The sequence below is a fragment of the Tachypleus tridentatus genome, chromosome 10 (assembly GCF_004210375.1).
Source record: "Tachypleus tridentatus isolate NWPU-2018 chromosome 10, ASM421037v1, whole genome shotgun sequence".
Lineage (NCBI taxonomy): Eukaryota > Metazoa > Arthropoda > Merostomata > Xiphosura > Limulidae > Tachypleus > Tachypleus tridentatus.
The window spans coordinates 181,686,763-181,705,644 of NC_134834.1; the positions used below are offsets into that span (position 1 = coordinate 181,686,763).

An 18,882-nucleotide genomic window follows, 5' to 3' on the forward strand; every position below is an offset into this window, starting at 1 on the left:
AATAAGTTATAGTAAATGCAGTTAGTAGCTGTTTCTATTGATAAACGATTTGCGCGTGTAATATCGTAGATAAAAATCTAAAAAAATATATATATTTCATTAAATTGTCCATTTACGGTACAGTATTATAACTTATTATAAGAACTGCCTATGGACTAGGTATTATGTTGTTTTACTTGAAAGAGCACAGACGTAACAGAACGATTAGCATTGTAGGTGCGCTGTTCGTTTCCGCTCTGTAACAGTGCTGCTACAGATCAAAAACAACAACCCAGAGAAACGGCCAGTTTTCAGCTCCCAGAATTGATTTCTGGTCTTGTCTCTACAGTCTTAGCGAAGCCTCGTGTCACAGCAACGGGACTTTCCACTAGGTAATAAAGAGGGTGAGACTGCTGTCGTGGACTAAAACGTTGAAGATGATGAGTGAAAAGAGATTTTAACCTCAGACAAATATACGAGAGAGTATTTGATATTCGTGCGTGATTAGGAAATCTCTAGTTAAAGGAAAGAAAGAATGAAAATATTTTGTATTTCAAGGTCTTATAAAGCCATCTATGAAGTTAATATATCTGCCTAATGTCTGGGCGTGGCAACACCTTCTGCCGTCGTGTGCACACTTTGAAGAACTTTTTTTTTTCGATTTGTCTTTAAGGTTTGAGTGAAGTAAGTATTGAATTTCATTTGAATAATTCGTATTTGGTCTGAGTACTTATTATGGGAATTAGTTTTTCTTCTGGATTTTGTTTTTGCTCTCAGATGAATATAAGCTGTTGACATGTATGATTGTTTCTTTTCTGATTGTTGGATTGGTATTACTACTGATATTCAAGTTAGGGTAAAATAATTTAAACTCGTGACGTCTGATAAGAGAGTGAAAGAAGTGGACAAAAATTAACATAATACATTTGTATTGAGTGTAAAGCCGAGATTGTCTCTCCTATATTGTGACGAGATTAATGTTTTAAAATTACGCAAAATTTACAGCTAAACGACGCATAAACCTCAGAAATATAACTAAACTGCTTCAAAAATAATTATTTATTTTATAACAATATACGTATTGTAATAATAATTCACGCAGGATGATTGAAACACTTATAACTTGTTATCTCTGTACTAACGTATTCATTTATTTGTGCCACCATCCTCATTGGCAAAGCGGTACGTCTGCGGACTCCCACTGCTAGAAACCGGGTTTCGACAAGCGTGGCTAGCAGAGCACAGAGAGCCCATCATGTGGCCTTGTGCTTCATCCCAAGCAAACAAGCAGCTCAATCATTTGTAGTAACGCATTCATTCATCACTCGTTATGGCATGCACTTTTTTATATATATAATGTATGAAAAGAGATCAGAGAATTGACACGGCGTTTGCCATGACAACAAATAATATTATTTTTGCCATAGCAACCGTCAACATTATATTTGCCATGACAACGCTAAAGTTTCAGTTTATCGTTCTGTCGTTCATTTTTTTTTTACATTTATTGAAATATTGCACAAAATATTTAAAGAAATATATGCAAACGTGACACGATGTGCAGCTGTATCTTGATTTTTGAACTTTGTGCCCTCCCCGCTGGTACAGCGGTAAGTCTAGATTTACAACGCTAAAATCAAGGGTTCGATCCCTCTCGGTGGGCTCAGCAGATTACCCAATGGGACTTTGCTATAAGAACACATACATACATACATTGAACTTTTAATTATCATAAAAATATGATGAATTGTTTCTTTGTTTGCTTTTTAATTTCGCGCAAAGCTACACGAGGATTATTTGCGAGTAGTCGTCCCTAATTTAACAGTGTAAGACTAGAGGGAAGGCAGCTAGTCATCACCACCCACCGCCAACTCTTGGGCTATATTTTTACCAATGAATAGTTGGTTTGACGGCTGAAAGGGCAAGAGTGTCTGGTGCGACAGGGATTCGAACCCACGACCCTCAGATTACGAGTCGAAAAATATGATGAATATTTTATAGGTGAAAGTTAAAGTTGACCATTGCTGGCAATATAAATTTAAATGGCTCACAACAATATTACTGGAATATTTGTTTCTTTCTTACACGTACATGTAAATAAAATGGAGTTTACTCCAAGCATTTAAGAGCCAATTAGGCATACCACGGGTTTTAAATAGACCATTAACTTTCGCACATCAATTTCTATAGCTGTTAGTTATATAACCTTTACTAAAATTACAACAATGGATTTTCAACAAACATAAATGACCATCAGTGGCTCAGCAGTATGTCTGCGGACTTACAACGCTACAAACCACGGCTCGATACCCGTGGTGGACAGAGCACAGATAGCCCATTGTGTATCTGTGTGCTTAATTGAAAACAACAACAAACATAAATGTTTAGTGACGGCTTGACTGGATAATGAAGAACTTTTTGTCATAAACGTACGACGTTTCTACAAAATTATGTCATCCTCAGAACGTTTCTACAAAATTATGTCATCCTCAGAACTTTTTTTGTCATAAACGTACGACGTTTCTACAAAATTACAAAATTATGTCATCCTCAGAACTTTTGTCATAAACGTACGACGTTTCTACAAAATTATGTCATCCTCAGAATTATGTCATCCTCAGAACTTTTTGTCATAAACGTACGACGTTTCTACAAAATTATGTCATCCTCAGAACTTTTTGTCATAAACGTACGACGTTTCTACAAAATTATGTCATCCTCAGAACTTTTTGTCATAAACGTACGACGTTTCTACAAAATTATGTCATCCTCAGAACGTTTCTACAAAATTATGTTTTGTCATAAACGTACGACGTTTCTACAAAATTATGTCATCCTCAGAACTTTTTGTCATAAACGTACGACGTTTCGACAAAATTACGTCATCCTCAGAACTTTTTGTCATAAACGTACGACGTTTCTACAAAATTGTGTCATCCTCAGGTCTTCTAACTTTTATCTCTGTAAGGTGGATTCCTTTTATTCAAATTTAAACATAAATATAGTGTTGGTTGTTTGTCACCACTGCACACAAATATTTTATTTGTTGGGTTTCTTACTGATATAAAGAATTACGTGAATCAGAATAAGGTGCAAACATTTTCTTATAGTAGTCCACTGTTCATCAGAAGAAAAGTGATTATATTATGTGTCAGACTTCGTAAACAGGAAACGTTAGTCATGGTGGTCATGACACAAGCTGACCAATAAGGTAGTTTCGTATATGTCCTGTATGACACATGTTCAGGATGAGTGAGTGTCGCCACAAAACCAAAAAGTGTGGAAAAAAAGTAGAGTGCCTTTGTCTGTTTTGAATATCGCATACAGCCACACAAAGACTGTCTACGCAAGCCATCTCTGATTTAGAAGTATAAAACTTTTAGGCTACTCTTTTATCAACGAATAGTTGGATTGACCGTAACATTATAATCCCCCTCCCACACACACACACACGGCTAAAAGGGTGAGCATGTTTGGTGTGATGGGGTTTCGAAACCGCGACCATAAGAGTAGGAGTCGAGCGTCTTAATTTCCGGGCCTAAAAGTAAAGAGAATGAAATTAACTTGAAAAAAGAAAGCTTAAGCAAGAAATACAACGCCACCTATAATAGTAAAAACATTGTCAAAAACCGGCAAAAATGAGAAAATCCAGAGTTCTTCTGTTAACGTTCTGTTGTTTGTTGGCTAAAACGTTTGAGGTTATGTAAAAAATGAGCGCATGACAAAACGAAACGTTTGACAGTCACCACGACCAGCCAAACCTCTGGAAACGCTCTTCTGTTGACGTATATTTTCTTTGAACAGACATTCACTGATGACTTGCGCGTTTCATTCATAATTTATCAAATTAAGCCTCAGACACACTCCAAATCATTTCATTTCCTCGTTTATTTAACTATGGAAAATTGCGGTTCCAAAGCGGAACAGTGCTTCTAGCATTGGAACTTCTTTCCTCCACAAATCAAACATAATATCCCTCACAGTCTAGACCCGAGAACAAAGGAAATATGTTACGGAAACAATACTTGTCGGTGTTGCCTTACTTAAAAGACACTTTTATCCCAGAAACTTAAAAAGAAAATTTAAAATGAACAGATTTTTCTCGCCAAAATAATCCCGATGTTAAATGTCTTTCCAAATCGCACTGGTCATCACTTACTCCTGATAATTAAAGATCTTAATGATGTACTTAAAAACACATAACGTTTTTCAACTTAATAATCGATTTCAAAGGACATCTGATGAGATTCCATTGAGATTGGCTGGAGAGATTGAAATTTATTTTTATTTTCCATAACGTGTACTTGAATCATCACTTACAGAATGTAAGCTCGTTGCAAACACGTGGTACTAAACACGCAACTGTATTAAATCTCTTGTTTACTCTTCTGATAAAAACTGATCGCAGTACAGAATCACATGATGCGTTAGTTCAGTCGTTAAAACGCCGTTTATCTCATTCGTTCTCAAAAAAAAACTTTATATTTCAATGTATGAGACAAACCAAAACGAATTATTCGGAAATGTGTCAACAGTCATAGCTTTTCTATCAATAACAAAAATACTCCATTTCGTAAAACATTTCAGCTTACCTGGGCATTGCATATAGTACTTTAATAGATATAGACACAGGCTTTAAATTTCCGAAAAGGTATATATAGAGAAAGAAGCAGTGAAGTCTGTCACCCATAATGAGTTTAATGTAATCTTTGACGTTTTATATAACACGCTCTGTTCTACAGATATCTCGATGGCTTAGTGATAAAATTCAGGGCTCGTTCCCCGCAACAGACGTAGTGCAAATATCCCACTGTACAGCTTTGTACTGAAGCAAGAAAGTAACCTAGGCTTCGTCATTTTTCTTTTTTTACTTCTCCGTTTCTAAATTCTGTTATGTTTTTTTCCCCTTTCTTTTCTGAGATGATAACTACTAAACTGGACAGTTCGTCGTTTCTTTGTCAACATATCTTTCAAATTACTGTTTGTTTTGTATCAGGTTATCCTCCAGCTTTTAACTAACACATCCTGATTAAATAGAGACATAAACTGTTTACCACACATCTTCCAGCGTTATTGTATTATTCTAAACTACATGTGTAGTTTAAACAATCGGAGTTGTAAAGTGACTCCACTTTCTCTTTGGAGGGAATGAATTTAATGAACAGAAAGAGAAACTAATTACTCTAATGCCAAAACTTTCGAACTAGAAAAAACAAGACAGTTGTCAAGGGTACACAACTGCAATTTTGTAATGAATTCCTAAGAACAGGAATGTATTTCAAGTTTACTTTGTGTGTGTGTGTGTGAAAGCTTCCTTCACTTTCTAATTATATTGAACATCGGGAAGGACATAACGTTCATTGTAATCTTATTCTTACAAAGTAGAATATTAAAAAAGTTTTAAATCCAAACTTTTTACGTGGAATCTTCTTTTCTTTCATTTGAGGAGACAAACTTAATACTTTTATAGAACAATTTTCTATCATTTTTTAAAAGAAATGTAGTGACTATCAGGAGCCCAGTAGAATACATTATTCTAAGTTGTTTTTCTGTTCCCTTTTGTCTGGAGGTAATTAGGAAGATGAAAAATTACTTAGGTAACTAAGATGTAAAACTAACATGAGTTTCAAATCTTCAGTTAGTCACCCTGTTACCAACCCATCGGGCTTGTTTTACGGTAATGGTTTTCCAATGTAGTTTTTTGTATAGCTGTGGTACCTGGTTTCCCCGTTGATAATTGCCTGGCTTTAAAGGACATGTGTAAAAATTCTCCAAAAATATAATTTTGTAAAATGTACAAAAAACTGTTTAAATATGTTTTGAAGGTTTTTCTTAATAGTTTCTAGAGATTGATTTGATGATTAATCATGTTACAAGTAAGTGTGTTAGTGGACTCGACATTATAATATATACATGTGTTGAAAATCTGACATTTTATAAATATGACCTACCCAAAAATTATACACGCCATCTGTGATGATATACACGTCAGATTTCTTTGTTGTTATGTTGGAAGAGGAATAGATTATTTTAAACAAGAAACTTTTATGGAGTTAGATATAAACTTTAGAGCTGGCCGTAGTATGTAATTTAGAGCTAGAGAACTGTAAGCCTTAAAGTCCGTGGCTCGCAACTCATTTCCACAAAAACGCCTTCAGTGCTTTGAAACCATAAGTGCGTTATAAAATTAAAGGTTAAATCCTATTATTCGATTAGAATAGCCTCAAAAGTTGTAAGTGATGCTGCTAACTAGCTGTCTTCCCTCTAATTTATCCGTTCAAACCTTGGGAGGCAAAACAAACCAAATTCAGAAGTTCAGTTGTATTACATTGAAACAGAAATAGATAGATTGAGTTTTGTATTTAGAAAATCTAGGTTGTCATTGGTGATATTTAGAGCTATGATGTAATGTTAATTATCAAAAGAAAATGTCAGGTTATTACTTATTAATATTCACCACATAGAAACTTTCATTAACTATAAATAATGTTTCTAAACGCATTAATTTCATTTCAAATCTTGTTTATTTTTTAACCACACACATATTTTGAGTTTCTGTAGTGAGTTCACTGTTAATAAGATTTGTATTAACCTGAAACTGAAATTAAATTGTCAAGAAACTGTAAATAGACAAATGAGAATGGTATACGTCGGTCAACTGGAGTGGCAACTCAATGACCATTGGATATTACCCACTGATGTCCAGAAAGACTACACTAATATGAAGAAGAAAACCACCGTTTCTGAAGATACCAGATAAGTCCAATTTAAACTACTCATAACACGTGTCTCTGCATGACAAGGTGGTTAAGACACTCAACTCGTAATCTGAGGATCGCGGGTTTGAATCCCTGTCACACCAAACATGCTCGCCCTTTCAGCCGTGGGTACGTTATAATGTAACTATCAATCCCACTATTCGTTGGTAAAAGAGTAGCCCAAGAGTTAACGGTGGGTGGTGATGACTAACTACCTTCCATCTAGTCTTACACTGCTAAATTAAGGACGGCTAGCGCAGATAGCCCTCATGTAGCTTTGCGCGAAATTCAAAACAAACAAAATCATAACATGCTGAATCCGTAATGGATTTTCACATTCTAGTAGATTGACAACAATTACAGTCCACGGAGGGAAAGCCGTGGTATAAAATCAAAATTTTCAAAGCGAGTTCAAAATTCTTGAACGACTGAACTCAATATTTTGACTATCCACAGATCGATAACTCTGTTCAATGGAGAAAAGAACTAACCTAAATGCACATTAAGAACGAGGTGGATTCTTAATACGTCATACTGCTACAACCCTCAAGATGACTTTATTCGACAAAGTAATATATTTTTTTCTGAAAACATATTGTATGGGGAAAAAATGGACATTATGAAATATTTTAATGTTTATTGAACTTCTGCTGAACTTATATTGTGGTTGTTTTTATATTAATGGACCAAACTGGTCCCTGAGATGAATGTTTCTCATTGTGTGACATATTCTCCATAGAGATGAGTTTCGTAAGTGGATTTTTTGTTTGCTCTTCCTTAAGATGGAACTTAAGCTGCACAACGGACTATCTGCACCGAGCATACTACAAGGATCGAACTCCGAATTTTAGCGTTCTAAATCTTCAATCTCACCGCTGAGTCACTTTAGGGGTGAAAGGTTTTGTGAGTGAGAACCTATAGATCACCCTAGACGTTTATTTTTTGTTTTATTTAATGTGATAAATTAAAAAAAAAAAACTCTGTTGAGTTTGCAATATTTCGCTGTTGCTGAGAGTCAGATAAGCTGAGAAAGAAATTTGTTTATTAAAAACTTCCAAATAATTACAAGACAATTAAAATATAGTAAATTCACGAGAATTTGATCACTTCTCCATCCGAATGTATTTGAACTTTGCCATCGGAAGTTTAATAATAACCGTATCCCATCCAACAAGTATGGATATGAAACAAAGTGTTTTTTTACTTACGGTCGTTACATTATTTCAGGACGTGAGACATTCAAGATTTGCTCAAAATTGTACAGAAATAAAATATTCGATATTTGGCCACAACCTTAGAAAAACTTTTCACAAACTGTACAACAGTTTTTCTTGGGGTAATTCATTACCATTGTTTTTTTATTATTATTAATTTTTCTTTTAGATATTATGACCTCCTGAAGGCTGATTGACGTCACAATGGAAAACATACTGGTTGTCAGTAAGTATCCTTTTATTTAAAAAAATATAGTTTTAGGAATATAAAATTACGTCTATATAAAAGGGCTACACTAGTTGAATATACAGACTCAAATGTACGTATCTATCTCAAGATTGGTTAATAGTTATTTTTAGGACTTTTCTGCCTTCAATCGTTGCGTATTAGTTTAACTTGTGTTTCTTTTTTTCTCTAAGATTTTCGCTTGTAGTTGACAAAACAAGAACTGAATTTTCCGCTTGTTCAACTGCACATCCTGTCGTATACCTGCAATAACCAAATCTTACCTATTTCAAATGTATCATGGTTAGGATACACGAGTGCTCTCTGCGATAACCGTCTCTAATTTAGCAGTTTAAGACGAGAGGGAAGGAAGCTAGTCATCTTCACCCACCGCCAACTCTTGGGCTATTCTTTTACCAACTAATAGTGGGATTGACCGTAACATTATAACGCCCCCATAGCTGAAAGGGCGAGCGTGTTTGGTGTGACGGGGATTCGAACCCGCGCCCATCGGATTATGCGTCGAGTGCCTTAACCACCTGGCTGTGCGGGGCCCGACGTTGGTAAGGACGCTTACAAGATGATAAACTAAAAATCGAATAAAATATAACTAACATAATGATTTGAGAATTGTTTGTTTGTTTTTGAATTTCGTACAAAGCTACTCGAGGGCTATCTGTGCTAACCGTCCCTAATTTAGCAGTGTAAGACTAGAAGGAAGGCAGCTAGTCATCACCACCAACCACCAACTCTTGGGCTACTCTTTTACCAACGAATAGTGGGATTGACCGTCACATTATAACGCCCCCACGGCTGGGAGGGCGAACATGTTTGGTGTGACGGGGATTAGAACCCGCGACCTTCAGTTTACGAGTCCAACACCTCAACCCACTTGGCCATGCCGGGCCTGATCATTTGAGAAACAAATTTCGTGTAAGATAAAGATTTTATGTACAAATTTGTTTGATTTTTGATTAGTAGTAAATAACTATTTATATTTTGTTTTCGTAGTTTTGAACAAACGCTGTTTTGCATTAGTTTGCGATTTACGAATTTTTGGCCCTTTAATTGTGAATATAATTCAACTTTGTTTATCGTGATCGTGAAAAAAACGCATCATTATAAAAATAACTCCAATCGAAACGAATGAATTGAATATAAGTAATAAGTTTGAGTTTAAATTATCTAACTTCGAATGTTTGTTACTCAAAATTATCTTTGATGTTATATTTAAAGAAAGAAGTTATTATTAAGAGAGCTAAAGTATATTAAAAAAAACCATGTGATATCGTTAAATTTTTTGTGCATATTATTAAAAAAATTCTAATCGGAAGAGTATATTAAAATATTTGATAAGTCAAACATTGGTTCAGATCTTTTATAAACTCTTGTTTCTAAGCTTTATATTCACACCCATCAAGATTGTATTGTGATTTTATTAAGATATGATGTTTATCCATCAGGCTTGTGGCTTCATTAAGATATGATGTCACCCATCAGACTTGTGGCTTCATTAAGATATGATGTTACCCATCAGGCTTGTGGCTTCCTTAAGGTATGATGTTACCCATCAGACTTGTGGCTTCATTAAGTTATGATGTTACCCATCAGGCTTGTGGAATTATTAAGATATTAAACAATACAAAGGCTTCAGCTATTGATCGCATTTAACAATCTCGGACTTTTTTGGAGGGCAAAATGCATTCGATGACGTCGTTGGTTTTTGGTAAAAATGAAACGTTTTTTGTTGGGGTTTTTTTCTGCAGTTCTCAGTTTTTCACGACGCTGCCGTTTCGAGTCTGTGCTTGCGTCAGACGTACGTGATGTATAAGGAACGTGTTTCTATTGGCTCGGATGAGGCACATGATCATGGGAGGGAAGGGGGTGTGAAAAGGAGACAGAGCGTGGCTGATGCTAACGGAAGACAGTTTGTTAGATGAATAGGAGCGAATCGTTTGATTAATATTTGAAGTGCTCAATCTTGTTTCATACTAAGTAAAATTTCAACAAGTTAGAGACAATTACACCACGGTTAGAACGAGAATAAACGTGTAATGGATTATGGTGAGTTTGGGTGAGTAAAACAGATGTGATTAATAAAGGAAATGACTTTTTCTTTCTTATTTTGTTTCTAAGGTTTAGTGTACATATTAGAATATCTAGAAATATGGTAAATACATACGATTTAATATCGTGCAACTTAAGCTAATTATTGCTGTCTATAACTACCTATCACTATATCTATCCAAAAGTTAAACTGAAGCAAGTATAATATACATAAATCGACCCAAAATTTTTTTAGAAGGTTCAGCTCCTTCCCTCCCCCTTTAGGGTTTACTTTTTCTGCTTCTAACGAAAAAGGATGCGCTCTTTTAAAGTGTTCGAACTGTTGAGCCAGTTTCAATATCACAAAAAAACCCTCTTGTGTCCTCTGTGTGACGCCATAGATCTGTTTGTCTCGCTATTTTTTTTTTTTTTAAGTTTGTGAAAGTTCCGCACGACCTCATATAATCGACCCGTTGCATCTTTGTTTATTGAATGTAGCCAGAAGTGTAACACAATTAATTTTTGTAGGTCTGCGGACTTATATGGCTAAAAACCAGGTTTCGATGCCTGTGGTGGGCAGAGAGCCCTTTATGTAGCTCTGTGCTTAACTATAAATAAAAGTTCCTTTTCTGTGCAATATTCCCACAATGCAAACAATATTAACTTATTTTATTCCACCAGCTAACACTTGTATATTGTTTATAGATGTTAACGAAGTTCATTTGTTTAACAGTTATAATAGGGTTAGACTTAATTATTCCTGATTTGTTATCGCTAGACCTGTGAGTGTGTCATCCAACTTTCTTATTTTACTTCATTGGAAGGCTGCTTCCTTGGATCTGTCTAGATTGTCCTTTAAACTATCTGTTAGATTTTCTGAAAACTTCACTCTTATATTACCATAGTTCATGTGGTTTCAACGTCACCAAACTCCTTTAATATAACCAAGCCTAATTGTTAAAAATGAATTTTTGTTTATTAAAATTCTTGAGGAGCACTAAAAATGCATTGGTTAAAATTGTAGTAAAGTAATATAACATTTAACTGAGCTCTAAACACGTAATAATATCCAGTACAGAATGAGTAAAAGGTAATACCACTGATGTTTTCTTTGTCATTCAAAATATGCAAGTCGTGTTTTTATTTACAGTTTATTATCCTCAACAGCGAATGAAATAATCTGCTTAGTTTGAAGGTTTTACCCTTCAAAACTTTTCACGAGCATCTTTATATAATTGAAGATTAGAAATGTTTCGCACAGTTTTTTGAAACAAATATTTAACTATAATATACACACATGGAAAAACTTTTAATCACTAGGTGGCACCATTAGTCAAATTCGTTGGAAGGCTTCTCGTGCGTGGCTTGAAATTTAATGATTTGCACTGTTGTTTGATGAAGTTGTTTTGTTTTGTTTTTTGCTAAACGCAAAGCTACACAATCGGCTGCCTGTTCTCTGCCCACCGCGTAATCAAAACCCAGGTTTTAGTCTTATAAGCCTTCAGACTTGCTGCTGACTCACAGAAGGGATTCAGGATGAAGTTCTAAATATATTTATCAGCTAAACAATCTTGGAATATCTTAGTTGAGAGTACGCAGGCTTGCGAATAAATATTTCTAAACGATTTCTTTCACACATGGAAATAAAGAAAAAACATTTTTTCGTTTGAACAACAAAGTGAGGCAGTAGGGAGAACTTCGGTTTCTGTGATTTAAATTTCTTCTCCGTAACACATGTAATTAAACATATACAATAAAATTAAAATAAATTGTTAAGAAAAACTTTAAAATTAGATACAAAAAGACTGCTGTAACAGGATATTTCTTTAGCCTATGCTTCCCGCTAGTACAGCGGTAAGTCTACGGATTTACAACGCTAAAATCAGGGGTTCGATTTCCCTCGGTGGGCTCAGCAGATAGCCCGTAGTGGCTTTGCTAAAAGAAAAACACACAAACACACTTTAGCCTACATATAACGTTTTTGTTATAGGCTTATACAGAAAATGGTGCAAATAGAATTATAGTAACTGGACTCCAACATGACCAGATAGTTAGGGCTTTTGACCTCGTAATCTGAGGGTCGCAGTTTCGAATCCTCGCCCCACCAAACATCCCTACCATTTCAACCGTAAGAGCGTTATAACATGTCGGTCAATCTTGCTATTCTTTGGGAAGAGGCCTGGCATGGCCTAGCGCGTTAAGGCATGCGCTTCGTAATCTGAGGGTCGCGGGTTCGCGCCCGAGTCGCGCCAAACATGCTCGCCCTCCCAGCCGTGGGGGCGTTATAATGTGACGGTCAATCCCACTATTCGTTGGTAAAAGAGTAGACCAAGAGTTGGCGGTGGGTGGTGATGACTAGTTGCCTTCCCTCTAGTCTTACACTGCTAAATTAGGGACGGCTAGCACAGATAGCCCTCGAGTAGCTTTGTGCGAAATTCCAAAACAAACAAACAAACAAATTCTTTGGGAAAAAAACAGCCCAATAGTTGGCGTTAGGTGGTTATGACTAACTGTCTTCCCTCTATACTTTCTTTGGCTCAGATAGTTCTCGTGTAGCTTTGCGCGTAATTCAAAACAAAGAAACTAGATACCAATTAGTGTCGCAGATCAAAACCAAATCTTCCAAAGCTATGCTTTCACTTAACATTTCTGTCTTAAGATTGCTTGTTAACGTAATAAGATTACAAAACCTCTGAAGATGTCATGTCACTTTGGTTCTCCCTTTTTGTTATTATACGGCGGATTCCAGTCTTGTTTAGTAGTTGGTTCCATGCTTGTCTGTTTTCTATATATTCTGTATTCACACAGAAAGAATAAGCTTATGATTCCATAAATACATACACAGATGTAAATAAGTGATGTGTTTTTACCCAGTTTAGTAGTACTTAACAATACATATTTATCATCTGAAATTATTTTGCTAATCTGTTTGGAAGGCGGTTTCATATTCCCAAATACATTTGTCTTGAACATATAAAATACGTTGAAAGTAAATTAAGTGGAATAATAATTAGAGCGCGTATGTAATTAGATTTCCAGTAGGTATTGCTGAGTCATACTGGTGCTAGCTAGCACCAGTAATCAATTTTCTCTTCAAGCAAAATGAATCCCGTTTGACGAGGGCATGGTTCCATATACAACGAATCTGGAACACATAAGTGATAATTACAAAGCTTATATTGTAAGCGTTAACCTGTGAATATTTGAAATGGTTTCGGGTGAAGTGCCTATCCGTTGTAAAAGCAAAAACACGTCTACTAGAAGTATAAAAACTAAATATTCCTAATAATATAAAGAAATCGGATAACTGTTGAGATAAGTCAACCAATGCGAAGAATCGATAAGTTTAGTGAAAATTACAAAACAATCATAAAATTAGATTTTTTCTGAGATTCAATAGGTGTGAAGACTTACTTTCAAACAAACATTTGAGCCCCTCTCCTACCGGGTACCTCAGTCGTAAGTCTGAAGTTTTATAACGCTAAAAATCGGTTTTCGATACCTGAAATAGACAGAGCACAGCTGGCTCATTGTGTAGTTTTGTGCTTCATAACAAGCATTTGAAAATAGTGTTAAATGTTTTGATTTTAACAGACCTAAAATGGTAAGCATAAGTTCTTTGGTGATTACACATGTGGTAAGTTACGTTTCTTTATACATTTACGTGATTCATTATATCATTGAACTTTCGTGGAAATTCTCAAATTAACTATTAACACAACACGCATAATTTAAATAATGTAGCAATAGTGTCGAAACATTTGTGATATTTTCCAATAGCTTATGCCACTGGTTCATCGAAATTGTCTAAAGATTGGAAAAAGAGGATTTGGTATAGCAATTGTAAAAATATTTTCTTTTTAATTCCCTCCATACCATCGGAAAAAAAAAATTCAGTGAGAATTTTATTTATTGTGGTAAAAATGACTACATGACTCTATTTAAACTTAAGAATCTGCTTTTGCAAAGAACAGATGATGATGAACGTAAAATACCTGAGTGTAGCTATTGTTAAAATTGATACGCGAAATAAAACTACATCCAGTGTTACTTCTTTTGACTAACTACAAGTTCTGTTATTCGGGTTTGGTGTGGTTTGTTTTGAATTTCATGCAAAGCTACTCGAGGGCTATCTGCGCTAGCCGTCCCTAATTTAGCAGTGTAAGACTAGAGGGAAGGCAGTTAGTCATCACCATCCACCGCCAACTCTTGGGCTACTCCCTTACCATCGAATAGTGGGATTGGTCGTCACATTATAACGCCTCCACGGCTGAAAAGGCGAGCAAGTTTGGTGCGACGGGGATTCGAACCCATGACCTCAGATTAGGAGTCGAATTCCTTAACCACCTGACCATGCCGGACCGTTCAACTTAAGAATCTCCTTTTTCAGAGAACAAATGATAATGAAAGTAAAGTACCTGATTGTAAATATTATTAAAATTGATACGCGAAATAAAACTACATTCCAGTGACACTTCGTTTGACTCACTACAAGTTCTGTGATCCAGGAAAACAAGTCTTAGTTAACACTAATTATTAATCCAGCTCAAACACCAGTGACTACCGACATTCGCAAATACTCGTAAAAATACAGTTGAGAATCAATATTATTGTACACGTAATCATCTTCCTCGTGACACCAAACGTGTTCGCCCTTTCAGCCGTGAAGGCTTTATAGTGCGAGGTCAGTCGTTGGTAAAAGAGTAGCCTAAGAGTTAGCGGTGGATGATGATGACCAGCTGCCTTCCCTCTGATCTTACGCTGCTAAATTAAGAACGGCTGGCGCAAATATTCCTCGTGTAGCTTTGCGCGAAATTCCAAACAAGCCAAACAAAATGATTATCCAAATAATTTGTTTTTAAATCGGCGGGATTTCTATATTACATCATATTAAATGATTTTACACATCTGGCGTTTTACAACACTCGTGTAAAGAACTAAATGAAACCTCGCATTTTCTTATGCAAAATACACAGGAAACCTCAGTAGGAATCTTGAAGGTATTTTGGTTTGGATATCTGTGTGACTCGTATTTGAGTGGAGACCCAGTAACTGACAGTTATGGAACTTTAAACAACTTGGTGTTTAAGTAGCCTAGAAAAAAAAAAGTTTCATATAGGCCCATGGGTAATTGCGGGGTTAATATGTATAACAACTCTTAATAAGGTGTTTGATTTCTTAGTTTGTTGATTGTTAAGCACAAAGTTAGACGTTAGGCTTATCTGTTCTGTGTTTGCCACGGTATCAAAACCCGATTTCCTTTATTGTAAACTCTCGTACTTATCGCTGAGCCATTAGAGCGGGGAGAAGATATTTGAAATAACATCTTACAACAATTGTATACTATTTGTTTAGATTGAAGTTATTTTACATATATGTATGTTCATCCCGTTATTTTGAAGTTTATAATTGGATAACGGCCCGGCATGGTCAGGTGGTTAAGGCGTGCGACTCGTAATTTGAGGGTCGCGGGTTCGCAACCCGGTCGCGCCAAACATGCTCGCCTTTTCAGCCGTGAGGGCGTTATAATGTACGGTCAATCCCGCTATTCGTTGTTAAAAGAGTAGCCCAAGAGTTGGCGTGGGTGGTGGTGACTAGTTGCCTTCCATCTAGTCTCACACTGCTAAATTAGGGACGGCTAGCGCAGATAGTCCTCGAGTAGCTTTGTGCGAAATTCAAAAAACAAAACAAACATAATTGGATAAAAAAGTATTTCATTAATCTTTTTGTCAATTAATTATTTTATTACTTTCCATAAGTAATTGTTTTTATTTTTCTTATGAGATACACTAACGAATCTAATGCACGTTGGGTTATCAATGTATCTTTGTATTTTAAACATACAGTTAGAAAAAACTTTAACTTTGTTCAGAAATATCCTTGGAATTATTTCCTTTTATTGTTTCTAATACATCATTCCAAGACTATAAAGTTGAAAGTAATTAAAAGTTTGTTTTGGAATTTCGCACAAAGGTACTGAGGGATATATGTTAGCCGTCCCTAATTTAGCAGTGTAAGATCATCATCCAACCGCCAACTATAAAGTTGAAAGTAATTAAAAACCTTACTTAAGTTTAGCATCCAGTTGCTCTCTAACTACGATTTCTCACGAGACAACTGAATCATTAGCTATTTTTAATTAGCTCTAACATGATTTTTGAGTATTACATAAAAGATTTTTTTACGTTTTGCACTCTCATTCTCTAGTTTCCCTTTACTTGAGTTGGCTTAAATGAACATAAAATGTGTTTTAGCTATAGAAATTGAAAAATAACACACTTCAGTGTCACTGCTAATCCGTGAAAAGAAACTCTTAAGTCACTCCAAGGATTCGAGTTCAGACTGAGCTTGCGTGGTAATTAATTTTGTTAATCTTGAAAACGCAATAGATTTAGAAAATGGAAGCCGGAGATAGAAATCGTCTCTATAATACAGCGTAAATAGCTGGAAATTATATATATTTCTAATTCATTTTTGAAGCATAATGAAATTGATCAAAAAACAACAACCATTGTTTTGTTCTTATGCCGAGGTTTGCTTTAAATTCGGAACTTTCACGGTTTCAAACTATAAATGAACGATGCGGAACACTGAGAGTGGATTGACCACCTGACCAAATAAGGTTATGAGAAATTCAACTTGGTTGTGTTGCCAAGCAACTGAATGAATTGAGAAGTATTCATATTCTACAGTCGATCAAATGCGCTATAGCATGTGAATTTTTTTCTGCTATCGAATGGGAATGATATTATAAGGTGGATCAGATATTCCAAAGCTTGTGAATTTGTTCCTACTGAAGAATATGACTGATATGATAAGGCAGATCACGTGCGAGTTTACTTCTTCTAGTGGATGTGACTGATGTTGTAAGGTGGATCACATGTGCTATTGTTTGTGAGTTTATTCCTACTGATGTGGTAAGGTGGATCAAATGTGCTACAGCTTGCATATTTGTTTCTGTCGGAAGATCTGATTGTTATTTTATATATAACTGCCCCTGATTTTGAACGTTAACAAGAGGGAACGCAAGTAGTTAAACAGTACCCACAACCAACTCTTGATATGTCACAGGATGACGTCTAAAAATATGTATCCCAGAAGCCAGACGTTTCTTTTTTACATACATAAATATTTGTATCCATGTGTATTTCCCAAACCTTTCAAAATTTTGTAAAAGAGACGAATAAAATGTTTTTTAAGTGAGTTAATAAATTCAGGACTACGTAATCAAGGCGTAATATTGCTGTTGAGAAATTATATATCGAAGAATGACTTCTTAACCCTTTGTTCACGTTTTATTTACACAAACTTTAAAATTTCAGACGGGTAAATCTCTTCTTAATCTCAACGGAATTTTAATGCTGTATTGATTGACTTTGTAATGATTCAACGTGACTGTTTTTCGTAATTAAACATATTACCTGATAAGCGAATTTCACGTCACGTGCAAGAAATAATCTGTATTTGATTAAATATACTCTTTGAAGAGATAAAAGAAACGATATTTATCTTTGAAAGAATAGTTGACACGAATTAAATTCTTGAGATATTAAAGTGAATTTCGAGCATCGTTCGCAGTTTTTAAGAGAATGGTGTAATGATTGATCGTGCACGTGAAGTTTCGCAGGTTCCCGAGTATTAGATAATGAAAATACCCTGGTACGTATAATCACACTCAACTGACGGACTGAAGAGGAATGTTCAGCTCATTTGTCTCTATAAAGAATTATATATCAAAGCTGCAATGTTCAACGAAAGTGCTCTTAAAATAAACATTGGCATTGGTCAATGTAATTACTAGAAAAACAAAAACAGTTTAACTTATACTTTATTGTGAACAAGCTTTAAGGCCACAGAACCCTATGAAAATGGTCTCTTTTTTTTGTACTCGTCTTAAACCCAACACAAATTTTTAGTTTCTTGCAACTTGTATGAAAAAAATACATCTCGTTGTTTTACGATATAAAAAATAGTTAGAAATACATTTTGTTATTGTTAAGACTTGATACGGATCCAGTGGAATGTTAATTGTATATGTAGTATGAAAAACAGTTCCAAGCTACGTGTTTTAAATCAGTGCAATTGAATATAAATGGAGACAGAAGTCGGTAAATCATTATGATAAAATATGGTGGTTCAGACGGGACTAACCCTAAAATTATGATTTCATCTTAAATTTCAATATATACGAATGTCTTACTTCTGGTATTATAACTTTGAAGTTTGACGTAAGGTTATACTAAAGACGAATTATAGTTTATCATGGACGTTTTGTACTGCACATCTCTCCACTAAATATGATTTAAACTAGATCTGAAATAAGATGTGAATTAGTTTTAGTTTTCAATTTTGTAAAATGTCCAGTATGTCAGTTCTTGATTTTGTAATTAATTTGGATATAGATACATATGAGTTTCTTGCAGGGTGGTTAATATTGTAGTACATGAAAACGTTAATTACTCATTTTCCTTATGAGTTCTGTAATAATAAACAAATGTTTATACAATTTTTTAAAAATGTCAGCTGCTTATAGATTTCTTGATCCTGCATGAAAGAATCAAACATGGTCAGATGTTCAACAGATTTGGTGAACATTCCCTTTCCAAGTATAAAGAGCTTCATATGATTTTTCAGGAAGAGCACTATTTGAGTTGCATGA

At 35.1% G+C, this 18,882-nt stretch overlaps 1 protein-coding gene across 13 annotated transcripts in view; it reads left to right on the top strand.

The window, feature by feature from the left end:
• Nucleotides 1-18,882, top strand: part of LOC143231066 (protein Fe65 homolog) — a 96,385-nt gene that overhangs the window by 40,176 nt on the left and 37,327 nt on the right. For 7 of the 13 annotated variants that reach the window (XM_076465579.1, XM_076465578.1, XM_076465585.1 and 4 more), the window contains one exon: nucleotides 8,121-8,177. In XM_076465579.1, the coding sequence (XP_076321694.1) occupies nucleotides 8,156-8,177 (22 nt within the window). In that variant the 5' untranslated portion in view covers nucleotides 8,121-8,155. Of the gene's footprint in view, nucleotides 1-336; nucleotides 664-8,120; nucleotides 8,178-10,075; nucleotides 10,252-18,882 lie in introns of those variants that run through there. The other 6 variants (XM_076465580.1, XM_076465589.1, XM_076465583.1 and 3 more) reach the window with 4 other exon arrangements.